This window comes from Pseudonaja textilis, chromosome 2 (genome assembly GCF_049901715.1).
Source record: "Pseudonaja textilis isolate UNSWEBS1 chromosome 2, rPseTex1.2, whole genome shotgun sequence".
NCBI classification, from domain to species: Eukaryota; Metazoa; Chordata; class Lepidosauria; order Squamata; family Elapidae; genus Pseudonaja; species Pseudonaja textilis.
In genome coordinates this window covers 153,043,821-153,057,272 of record NC_141991.1, presented here as the reverse complement: position 1 = coordinate 153,057,272, position 13,452 = coordinate 153,043,821, and the positions used below count along the sequence as shown (strand labels likewise).

Sequence of the window (13,452 nt, the reverse complement as noted above, 5' to 3'; positions counted from 1 at the left end):
CAATAGAAGGAATGCTGATGGCTGAGAAACAAAACACCACTTCAAATGTCAATATACAAACCTCGTTACTCACACTACAAGAATCAATGGTTAAACTCCAAGAAATAATGGTAAAGAATCACTCAGAAACAAGAGCTGATATAAATGAACTGAAGGAGGAAATGAGGAAATTAAAAATGGAAATGAGATCAGACATGTCAAAACTTGATGAAAAAGTAGGATCAATCCAACAATCATTAGAAAGGAATGAAAAAACAATAAAAGAAGTAGAGAAAAGAACAGAACAAACTGAGAAGAAGCTAGACATGGTGGACCAACAAATAAAAATAGTGAGTAAAGAAATGGAGGACTCCTTGATCTATATTGAAATGGATAAAGTTGCATCATACTTAATTTTCCAAAATATAGTGGAAATTAAAGATGAGGACTTGGCACTAGTGATAGCAGAAATTTTGGCCGAAGCACTAGACAGAGATAAGGAGGAAATGTTAAAGGAAATGGACGACATATACAGGGTCAGTACAAGTTATGCAAGAGAAAACAACTTCCAAAAGAGGTCCACATCCGATTTATGAGGAGGAAAGTTTGAGACATATATAAAATATCCAGAGAAGAAGCAATAGTATACAAAGGAAAAGAGATCCAGATTCTCAAACAAATCACGAGAAGAATAAAAATTTATACATTTTTGGCTACACAGTTGAACAAGCGAGATATTCTATTCCATTGGCTGATTCCAGAAGGGATGCTGGATACTTGGGAAGAGAGGAAGATCAAAATAAACATTCTGGAAAAAGCACAAGAACTGTATGAGCAACTGGCGGGTTTGGAGGATCAAAGCAACAAAGAAGATCTAGACTCAAAATCTCTAGAAGAAGAACAAGACCAACAAAATAATAAAGACGAATAAGAAGTAAAAAAAACTAATCAGCAACATCAGGAAAGAGAAGTCCCTAAACCAATGAACAGAACACAAAAGGAAATAAGAGTGATCAGGAGACAAAACACCAGATACAATTAGGATTACGGAAAAAGAGGTGAAACTTTTATCTATTAACATAAATGGCTTAAACTCAGCGATAAAAAGAAAAAGGATTTTGGCAAAGTTAATAAAACAAAATGCAGATATTACATGTCTACAGGAAACAGACATCCTAAAAAAAGATGAAAAATATTTAGATTGCCCCAAATAAGGAACACTGTTTACGGCTGCTGCAGACCATGAAAAAAAGAAAGGAACAGCTGTTTACATCAAAGAAGAGATAAAGGCAAACTTAATATTTGCAGACCCCAAAGGAAGAATTCTGGCAATAGAAATGCAGATACATTTAAAAAAAAAATTATTAGTGGTAATTTATGCCCCCAATGACAATCAAAAATAATTTTATAAAGCCCTATATGATAAAATTATTGAATTGAAAAGGAAAAATATTTGCTATAGCAGACTATCAAAAAGACTACAAGGGGGGAAATAAGAAAAGGAGAAAAAAAAGAGAACTACCCAAAATATGTGATCAAAGAATTAAATTTAATAAATATATGGAGAAAACTAAATCCAGAAAAGAGACAATTTACCTTCTATTCAAATCCCCATCAGTCATGGTCACGTATTGGCTTGGATGAGTGGAGAGTTAGCAGAAGAAGTGGCAGACATAGAAATTTTATCAAACTCTTGGGCAGATCACAGTTATTATCAGAGTTAATTGGAAAGGTAGAAAAAAACCAAGGAGAAGATGGACTCTAGACTCCCAATTATTAAAAGATGAGGAATTTATTAAGAAACTCAAGGGAGAACTAAATTTATTTTTTAAAGAAAATAATAACCAATATACAACTATCCAAAACTTATGGGATACTATGAAAGCTGTTATATGGGGAATTATAATATCCTACGTTGCAAAAAAACCCAGAGAAAAATATGCCCAACAAAACAATCTACACCAAACAATTAAGAAATAAGAGATTAAATTACAGAATACCCCACAAAATGTTCAACTACAAGAACGATTGATTTTTTTACAAACACAAACTTAACTTAGCTGAACAGGAAGAATTAGTTAGAAATTTGAAGGCAACCAAGCAAATATATTTTGAACAAGCAAACAAGCCAGGAAGATGGCTGTCTTACAAATTTAAAAAAGAGAAAGAGAAAAGAATCATCTACCAATTACAGGATGAAAATGAAGATTATCAACACACAATAGAAAAGAAAAAAGAGATCGTACATAAATATTTTGAGAATCTATACAAGAAAGAAAGAGTAGATGAGTAGATAAGGGAGTATTTAAGGGAAAAAAGAACCCAAGAAATAAAAAATGAACTGAAAGAAACCTGGACTAAAGACATAACTATGATAGAACTAAATCAAGCAATTAGATCCCAGAAAAGTAACAAAATGCCAGACCCTGATGGCTTTCCAGCAGAATTTTATAAAGAACAAGTAGGACCAATAATGATTGACTTATACAACAAGGTATTAATATCAGCTAAGATGTCAGATACATGGAGGGAGTCACTAATTTCGCTAATCCCGAAGGGAGACACAGATGCCAGATTGATACAAAATTATAGACCAATTTCTTTATTAAACATAGATTACAAAATATTTACCACTATTATTGCTAACAGATTAAAGAAAATTTTGAACGATTATATAGACTCAGGTTAAAATGGATTTCTCTCAAACAGGTGTTAGAAATAAGTAAATTCAAAAATAATATGGTATATAAGATGCTTAAAGTTTTCACAAATGGAGGTTGGACTGGATGACTTTGCGGTGTCCCTTCCGATTCTGTTAATCTGTTATCAAATGAAATATATTTCCTTGCTTTGCTTTTATACTTTTGACATGCTCCATTGTTAAGCCTTTTAATATTTTTATCTTATATATATGCCTTTTATATTATGATGATGTTTGGGGGGGGTTGTTATCTCTTTGGAAAAGTGGTAGTGTATGATGAGCTTAGAAAGAGGCCCTGATGAGGGGATGCTACATTCCTTAATGGTAGGGAAAGATGCCACGTGGGCAGCCAAAGTGAGAGGTACGGAGAGGTACGGTTGAGAACATAACGGAAGGAGACAATTCTCCCTAGAGACATCCTGGGATTAGCTGCAACGCCTAAGGGGAAATCCAATGAGCTTGAATTTGGGAGAGAATGAGTCTAAAGAAGGAGGGAACTTGGGTGACGAAATGAAACTGAATATAAAGTATGTTTTGAAGTTCTAAAGGTGTGGCTTTTGATCTGAACCTGTTTCTTGATTTGAACCTGTTTCTTCTTCTTTTTTAATAAATCCTCTTTGTTTTCAGCGATCCAAGGGTTTTTTTTGTTGGCTTTGAGTTATTTCCAACAGAGGCAAATCAGAAACAATTTAAGAATCATGGACAGTTTAGAATACTACCAAGCTCACCCAGAGAAACAAGTAGCTTTTGTTTTCTTGGACACCCAAAAGGCATTCAATAACCTTAATTGGCAATTTATGATTCAACAAATTTATGACATGAATTTTGGCACCAAATTTGAGAATATTATAACAGCAATTTACTCGGTACAAAAAGCAAAATATAATTAATGGGGAAAATACCCAAACTTTAAAAATAGAGAAAGGGGTTAGACAAGGTTGTCAACTATCTCCTCTGCTCTTTATATTGTCATTAGAACTACTATTAAAATGAATCAAGCAAAATTCAGAAATAAAAGGATTGAAAAGCAGAAATGAAGAATATAAACTGCAAGCATTTGCAGACAATATAGCTTTTATCATTGAAGAACCAATAGAAAGAGGACAAACATTAATTAAGGAACTAGAAAGATATGGAGCTATGGCAGGGTTGAAAATTAATAGACAGAAAATGGAACTTTTAGTGAAAAATTTAACAGAACTACAGACAACAGAATTGGAAAGAGCAATTGGACTTCAAACAACAAGAAAAGTCAAATATTTAGGTATATGGCTGACAGCACACTGCAAGGCAATAAAGGAGAACAACTACAACAAATTATTACAGCAAATAAAAAAAGACTTAGAATTATGGACTAAAATGCAATTGTCATTGTTAGGAAGAATAGCAGCCATAAAAATGTCTATGCTACCAAAATTTCTATATCTGTTCCAGACCATTCCAGTTAAATTAGAAAATACCTTTTTTCAATGATCTTAACAAAACGATAGCAAAATTTATTTGGCAGGGTAAAATAGCCAGAATAAAAATGAAATTACTACAAGATATAAAGAGCAGAGGAGGTTTTGGATTGCCAAACTGGGAATTATATTACAGTGCAGCAATATTAGTTTGGTTAAAATATTGGATTAATTTAAAGAACAAAAGAATACTAGCTATAGAAGGTCACGACCTGCAGAGAGGATGGCATGCTTTTCTGTGGGAAACAGGACCCACCAAACAACAATATTTCCATAGACATTTGATTAGAGATTTGTTAATAAATAATTGGATTAAAGTTAAAAAGAAACATTACATAAAAATCCCAATTTGGCTATTCACAATGGAAGCGATGATCCACCCAAACAATTTAGATTTGAACAAAATGTTAAAATATATAGACCTATTAGATGTCCACGGAAGTTTAAAAACAATGCAAGACCTTCAAGAACAAGGGCTATGAATTGACTGGTGGGCTTATCTCCAATTACCAAACTGATACAAAAAATATATAAAGGATCATGGAATATACCTGAAACCACAACAATTAGACACAATTCTATTAGGACCAGATAAAAAAAGTATCACTAAAATTTACAAATATTTTCTGGAAGTAGAACTGGAGGAAGAAGTAGTGAAAGGATGCATGATTGCATGGGGTCAAAATATTGGACACAGTATAAAATTATCAGATTGGGAAAGCATATGGAAAATCAGTAGCATATAAAGAAATATAAAGAAAATATGCATGTAAAATGTTCTACAGGTGGCACTTACCCCCTTCGAGATTAGCGAAAATGTACGGTAAAATGAGTCCTGTATGTTGGAAATGTAAAAAAAAAAAGAGGGAACATACTACCATATGTGGTGGTCCTGCTTAGAGGCTCGAAAATATTGGCTTAAAGTCAAAGATTGGCTACAAGAAATTACTAACGAACAATTAGATCTAGAACTGGAACTCTTCCTATTGGGGATCTTCAAAAAATATGTAAAGAGTACAAAACACTTATTATTACACATATTAACTGCTACCAGGATTGCCTTTGCTCAATATTGAAAACAGCCATGCATACCTTCAGAGAAACTTGTTATACAAAAAGTTATGAACTGCGCAGAAATGGACAAATTAATGTTGAGTTTAAAAGATAAAGAGACATCAATATTTTATAAGGTATGGGAACAATGGTATAACTGGATAGAACGGAGATAGATTAAAGACAGTTATTAACCATAAGTAATAGATAAAAATAAGAATGTAATTACGTATAATTTAATATTTGTAAATAATGCACAAATTATTGTCATAAGAGAATCTACAAATTGCTGTTGTTGAGTAATATCTATATATCTATTTAATGTAATAAAAGTTTAATAAAGTATATTTTTTAAAAAAGAAATATTAGGTCAAATATGACATGACTATGGGGATGCTACAATGGTCATAAGTATGAAAAATGGTCATAACTCACTTTTTTTCAGTACCATTGTAATTTTGAATTGTAAGTTGACGACTGTATTCTGATCCCGTAGGAATATTTCAAGAACAATCTCCTCTAGATTTCAGACCAATTGGGACTTGCACTAATTCCAACTAACATGCAAAGCAACTCTCCAACTCTCAAGAAAATGAGCTGAGGAATTTCAAAGGAAGTCAAACATGTTTCAATAAGACTAGAAAAGTGTACTCAATAGAACTGCATCTCAGTAGAAGATACATCCCAAAGGAAATTTTTGTAAAGAGCCAATTGAAAAAGGAAGCAATTAATCATGGACTTCCTGGAATAATTTTGGTATTGAAGCTGGACTGGACATGTTGGAATAACAAAAAATATGGGATAATGTTAAAACTGATAATTAGATTTTTGTTTTTCTTGTTTTCAACTATAAAATATAAAAAGATAAAGAACTATATTTTATACTGGAATAATATAAGGAAGAGAAAAGAGAAAGCAGAGGAACAGTGCCACCTGCAGGTTGAAGTAAAAAATTGAAGACTGAAAAGAAAAAAGGGAAAATATATGACCTTGGCTACATGGGAATGGAAAGATAACAGTTATTCTGTCTGAAGGTGAAAGATAAAGAACGGATCACTGAGACTTTTGTAGCTCTTGGTACTTAAATGAAAATAAATCACACAATTGAGAACAACTGAAAGAAAGGATTCCCTTTTTCTTGGATTACTTTTCTCCTTTTTCTGGTGCCTTTTAGTTTGCTCTGTGAACTCTCTCTTTTTTTTGGAAATATAACAATAGGGAATTGAATGCTGAGGGTTGGTAGGCCATATCTGGATTACAATTTGCTATTTGGAAAAAAAAAATCCTTTTTCTTTCTCTTTCTTCCTTTTTCAGTTTTTGTTGCTTTTCGTATTTACTACTTCCAACAAAATTTAGATTAAGGTAAGAAGAACCTGAAGAAAAAGAAATTTAGACTTGGACTAGAATTTATATTTTCATTTCTTTCTTGGATTACAATTGAATTATAAATGCAAACCAAGGTAGATTACAAAAACAAATATTTCAAGATGAAGACAACGTCTGCACCATCTTCAGCATCTTCCTCTGCTACTTCTAGTCCTGCTGGACAGAGGACCCTGGATACAGATTACAGCAAGAGAAGGCCAGCTCGATGCAAGCAGAGATTAAAGCGATGATACAAACGGTCCATGAGGGTTTGAAAGAACAAATAGGGAGAGTAGAGGAGAAAATAGGGAAAGTAGATAGAGAATATTCAACAAATGATGGCGAAAAATGAAGAAGGTATTCAAAAAGTAGATGAGAGGGTAGACCTAACAAAAAAAAAGGGTGGGAGAGCTTGATTATAGACTGGCTGACCAAAATAAATAAAAAACAATAATTTTGTTAGAAATGGATTGGGCAGATTGTTATCTGAGATTCCAAAATATGGAAGAAGAAAAAGAGAAAACATAGCGGAGATTATGGCAGATATGTTGACCTTGGAGGTGACTAAAGAAAAAATGTTGGCTGATATTGATGAAAAATTTAGAGTACACACTAGATATGTGATGAGAAACAAATTGCCTAGAGAGATACATGTGAGATTTATTTAAAAAGCCATAAAAACAGAAATCCTGCAGAGACCAGAGATGAGCCTTTGAAATATAAAGGGAAAGGAATAACAAATTCCAAGAAGAGTCAGAGATTTGAAAAAGAAATACCAGTTTTTGACAAAGTGTTTAATTAGAAAAGGGATGAGTTTTAGATAGCTGTTACCTGAGGGAATATTTGTGACATGGCAGGAACTAAGACATAGATTAGATTCAATAGAAAAAGTGGAGCTGTTCTATGATCATTACTTGAAGAGAGAGTTAGAGAAGAAGAAATCAGACGTCGTGAGGAAACTGCAGAGAAGAGATACAGACAACAAAAAGAAGAGGAAAGTGATCGAGAAGAAAGAGCAATAAGAGAAGGAACGAAACCAAAAAAAACCAAGAGAGACCAGAGTGACAAGAGCAACAAAACATTATTATAAATAAACCCATGGAGGAAGAAATAAAGTTAATATCAATCAACATAAAAAGACTGAACTCAGCAATAAAAAGGAAAAGGACTTTCAACAAATTAGAAAAACTAAAACTGGATATAATTTGTTTACAAGAAGTACATATTAAAAAACAACATATCAAAGTACTGGACTACCCTAAAATCAGGAAACTATATGCTCCCTTCCAAATCAAAGCAAAAGAGGAGTGGAACTTTATATTGAAGAGAAAATAAATGCAAAACAATTTTTTATGGATGAAGAGGGGAAGATTTTGATGGTGGAGATAATGATGAATTACAGACACATACTCTTAGTGGCAATATATGCACCAAATAATAAAGAGGATTTCTATGATAAACTTTATAAGAAAATAACAGAATTGAAATATGAAAATATATGTATTTTAGGAGACTTCAATGCAAGAGGTGGAATTGGACTATAAAACTAAAAAAATAAACAAAAAAACAGGAAAACGTTACCCAAAACTTTTTTTAAAATGGCAGAAGAATTAGCTATTCAGGATGCTTGGAGAGAAACACATTCTAAGAACATTTTATAATAGCTAACATACAATAAATAAACATTGAAACAAGTACTTGGGCAGACCATAATCCAATAAAAGTTATATGGAAAGGACTAAAAATAGGTCAAGATGGACAATGAATGATTCAATATTGAAAGAAAATGAATTTATTCAATTTATGGAAAAAGAATTGGATTTTTTTCTTCAAAGAAAATAGAAAAGAAGAAACCTCACTACAAAATATGTGGGATACAGCAAAGGCATACATTAGAGGATTAACCAGGGGTGGGATTCTACCGGTTCGCACCTATTAGCTAAAACTGGTTGTTAACATTCTAAGCAGTTCGGAGAACCGGTTGTTAGAAGAAATTACTGGCCTAATCCTATAAGAAAGGCAGGAAGGAAACATTCTGATGTTGCTTACAGAAACTGCCTCTCTGTTAACTCTTATTACATTCTTGGCAAGATTAGACTTCCTGTCTCTGGAACTTCTCTGGAGTTTTTTCCCCTCCTTTGCTAGTACTTTGCTTGTGTGGAGTGACCATTCAAAGTTACAATGGCTCTGAAAAAAGTGACTTATGACCATTTTTCACACTTACAACTGTTGCAGCATCTCACAGTCATGAGAGGCCAGGCGAGGAGATGCATGCCTTGATGTGAGTGATATTGAGTTGGCAATGCCCAGCAATAACATGACTATCAAGCCATGTCCACCCAGTCACATGACCACCAAGCCACACCCACCACCTAAGCCATGCGCACAGAACCAGTTGTTAAAAAATTTGAATCCCACCCCTCGGATTAACTATAACATATACAGAGAAGAGAAACAGAAAAAAAGAGACAAACACAAAAATTACTAAAGAGATTAGAGAAAGAGTTACATGAAAACCTACAAAAAAGAACATAAAAAATCAAATGAATTTAACAAAGCATAAATTAGACTTAATAAAGAAGAACTAGCACAGAAAATTAGAAGACCTAAGCAAAACTTTTTTGAGAATGCAAACAAGCCAGGAAGATGGCTAGCATACAGACTGAAAAAAAGAGAAAGAAAAGAAAAGGATTAATCAACTAATAGATGACAAATATCTCTTTATTATAGAAATGAAGATAAAAAGAAATTAATTCAAAAATATTATGAAAAATTATATGATCAAGAGATAATTCCAGAAGGAAAAGTGAAACAGTACCCTGTTTCTCCAACAATACGGCCTCCCCCAATAGGAAGTCCCAGCATGTTTTATAGGCATGGAATGAAATTAGGCCCCTCCCCCCAAATTAAGGCCTATATTAAAACATGTGAAATGGGGGGAATGAGGGGGGCTTGCCATTAGGAAGTATTTTTGTTGCACACCCGGATATGGTGCTGCCTGCGTTGACCCCGATACGAAGTGCCCCACCAACACTGAGGTCAACATCCAAGCCGTCGCCGCCCACCCGAAGATGGGGAGCGGAATTAAGTCACCCCCGAAAAGATGGCCTAGCCATTTTTTCAGGGCTCAAAAAAAAATAAGACCCGGCCTTATTATATGAGAAACACGGTATTTAGAAAAAGCAGAACTACCTAAAATACCAGAAAATTTAAAACAACATCAGAAGAAAGGATAATGATGATGGAATTAATAAAAAGACAAAAGTGGCAAAATACCTGGTCCAGATGGACTACCAGCAGAACTATATAAAACCTTACAAAATTCTTTTTGTGACATAATGTTGGAAGTATTTAATGAACTATTGATAGAGGTGAAAATACCACATTCATGGATGGAAGCATACATCACTCTCATACTGAAAGAAGGTTCGGACTTACTACAGATAAAAAACTAAAGACCAATATCTTTATTGAATGTGGATTATAAAATATTTGCTTCAATAATAGGAGAAAGACTAAAGATAATCTTAAATCAATTTATACATTCAGTCCAAAACAATCTAAGAGACAAATAAAATACAATATGAGAATAATTTTGAACACTTTGGAAGCACATCCAGAAAAGCAAATGGTGTTTATCTTCTTTGATGCGCAGAAGGCATTTGACAACGTGAACTGGCAATTTATGCTAGCGCAATTGAAAGAAATGGATTTTTGGAGAGGTTTATTAAGATGATTAAGGCGACATATCATAAACAAACCACAAAAGTGATGGTAAATGGAGATATGACTGAAAAGGTTAATATTAAGAACGGTCAAGACAAGGATGCCCCTGTGGCCATTGCTATTTGTATTGACATTAGAAGTAATAAATAAAAACATTAGACAAGATAGGGAGATAAAGGGCATGGAAATAAATAAGGAAAAATATAAACTACAGGCATTTGCAGATGACTTGGTTTTTATACTAGAGGAACCATTATAGACGGGACCAGGAATGGGTTGCAAATATTTTTACTACTGGTTCTGTGGGTGTGGCTAGGTGCGCATAGCCATGTGACTGCGTGGGCATGGTTTCTTCTTTTGTGCAGAACCCCCCATTTTTTTGGCCTTCTGGGCCTCAGGGAAGCCTCCTGGAAGGCTGTTTTTGCTCCCAGGAGGCTTTCCTGAGGCCCAGAAAACTTATATAAGATGTTTTACAGATGGCATCTTCTGCCAGCAAGACTGGCAAAGATATTTAAAGATAAATCAGCTAAGTGTTGGAAATGCCATCAGACACCCGGAACATATTCCAGATGTGGTGGACATGTGTAGAAGCCAAGATATATTGGACAAAAATACATATGTGCTTGGAAAAGATGATAAAGCAACATATACACTTAAAACATATTTTTGTTAGGGATGATACCTGAAGTTATAGCAAAGAAACAACCTATTTAATCATTCATGTATTAACTGTAGCTAGAATATATTTGCTCAAAACTGGAAAAGTAAAAAGATTCCAATAAGAGAGAGAGAGAGAGACAGAGAGACAGACAGACATATCATGTATAGTAGTTTAAAATAAGAATGTAATTATTATGAAAAGGAAATTGTTTAACGATAAATATTATTGCACAACATATTTGTACCCAGACAACACACTGTTTAAAGGAAAGATGGAATGTTTGTAAAAATAAAATAAAAATTTTAATTAAAAAAAAAAGAAATCCAGTTTGACACCCCTGGTCTAGATTAAAGGTATGACATGTTAAACCACTGAAACCATCCCTGTATCTAACACTTAGTCCTCCAACCTAGGAAATATTTAAAAATTCTTCTGGGTATGACTGCTTCTCTCATAGCCAATTAGGAGGCAGAAGTATAGTGATTAGAGGAAATTTTCAGAGTATCTGAATGTATTGCCTGAGTGGTGCAGTGGCCTTGGAGGTGGAGCTCTCACAATCAGGAGGCTTTGAGTTCGATCCTAGGTAGAGGCAGATATTTCTCTCTCTGGGCACATTGAGAATATATCTGCTGAATATAACTCTGCATTGATGACAGGAAGGGCATCTGGCCAGGAAACACTCAGCTCTCTTCAGTTGCCTATAGTGATTGGCAAAATGTAACTGCTAACCACTAGGATTTAGATTAAATCTTGAGACTGATTTGAATGACAGTTCATTCTTGAAATGTACTATATGCTGGGGAGAGATTTAGGTTTTAAAAAGTAGGCTAAAGATGCTGTTTTCTCTTTATAGTTGGTAAGAGATTGGTCTTTCTGGTTATGTGACTCAGCAAGATGAGTCTTCTAATATGAGACACCCCACCCCACCCCATGATTTATTACTGTGAAACAGCAGCTGGCCTTCAAACTCACATAGATTTCATCGAACTTTCCGAAGTCCATGGTTTTGAAGCGATCGATGGGAGGGCGAATGTACTCACAATACGAACTGCTTTTCACCACCTCCAGTTGTCGCACACAAGAGACGTAGGCTAGGCGGGATTGGATTTCTGCCATGTCAGGTACCTGAAAGGGCAAGGTGGGATTGGCCACAGAGAGATATCTGAGGAGATTCCCTTCAGGGCTTCCTTAATCAGCTACCCCTCCTTCTAAATAGCCCCACATAGATTGCACTGCAGTAGTCCAAATGGGAGGTGAGTAAGGCACAAATGATCAGGACCTAGAAATAGGTACAACTGGCATACAAGATGGATTTGTGCCTCTTGGCTATGGTTTTAACATGATTATGATCCTAGTGAAAGAAAGACAGGATGGTAAGAAGATGTTTCTGGGAAACAATTGGAGAATCTTAGCAGTCATACAGAACTGCCAGGAATATTGGAAGTATTTACCAATGCGACTGAGCTTGAACCTACAGAACAAACTTAGAAAGCAGGTAAGCCTGTAACCAGCTTTTTGCAATCCTGTGCTATTAAGATATGCTCCTTTACAGGAAACCACTGTATTGTGAATCAAGAGCAGTATTTCATATGTTTAACAATTATGCAGATTTTTAGAACATAATTATTCTAGTTCATAAAAAACTAGTTCTAGTTCATAAAAAAGGTATTTAATAAATATAATTATTATGTAATGAAAAGTGTTATCTGATCCACTTAAATGCCATCCTATATATAAAATTTGCTTCTGGAAGGCTTTGAGATTTTGTGTAAGCTTTATCAGATAAGATAAGCTAGCACCATGCAAAAGATGCCAATAGAAGACCCAAAATTAGAGATAACTGGCTCTAATCCAAGAGACCCAAGCAGATGTGCCAGAACAACCCAAAGGTGGTTTATTTTCACATGCACTACTCTCACAAACTCTCTAGTATACATGCAGTGACATTTTACACAGTGGTCTCAGCAAATTAAAATAGAGATTGAGAAACATTGTTGCTTGAATGCTTAGAAAATGCAACAGAAACCATTCCTTGAAAAGAATTCACTTACACATCCAAGCAGGAATTTCCACCCACAAGCTAAAGGCTGAGAGAGACTCACCTTGACTTTCTCAGCCCAAGGGTTGAGACGTTTCCACAGCAACCACCAACCTGACAGACTATCCCCATAGTTGCAGAGGTCAGTCTCATCCTGGCTTCCCACATCAATGGCAATGACTGTCTTGGCACCCATGTTACGGGCAATGTCAGCTACATTTGAGTGGGGAGAAAGAGGGAAATGTTTCAGGGGAAAGGCAATATGAAGAGACAAAAGCTGAGAATGTATCACCACCACCACCACCACCAGAACCACCACCAAATCAGAGAGTTGGGGAGAGCATTCTTTAATGTTATAGAAGCTAATTCCCTCTGGCGTTTTCCTTTCTCTGAATTAACATCAAACAATTGGGCCTCCTTTGTGGGAAAGGGGTTTGTCATCATAAACATACTTTCTCTGCCCTGCTGA

At 34.8% G+C, this 13,452-nt stretch overlaps 1 protein-coding gene across 5 annotated transcripts in view; it reads right to left on the bottom strand.

Moving 5' to 3' along the window:
* The window catches only part of PNPLA6 (patatin like domain 6, lysophospholipase), a 119,589-nt gene that overhangs the window by 23,399 nt on the left and 82,738 nt on the right, over nucleotides 1-13,452 (bottom strand). For all 5 annotated transcript variants that reach the window (XM_087926010.1, XM_087926007.1, XM_087926008.1 and 2 more), the window contains 2 exons: nucleotides 13,048-13,196; nucleotides 11,918-12,070 (listed from right to left, as the gene is read on the bottom strand). In XM_087926010.1, the coding sequence (XP_087782136.1) occupies nucleotides 11,918-12,070; nucleotides 13,048-13,196 (302 nt within the window). The remainder of the gene's footprint in view (nucleotides 1-11,917; nucleotides 12,071-13,047; nucleotides 13,197-13,452) is intronic.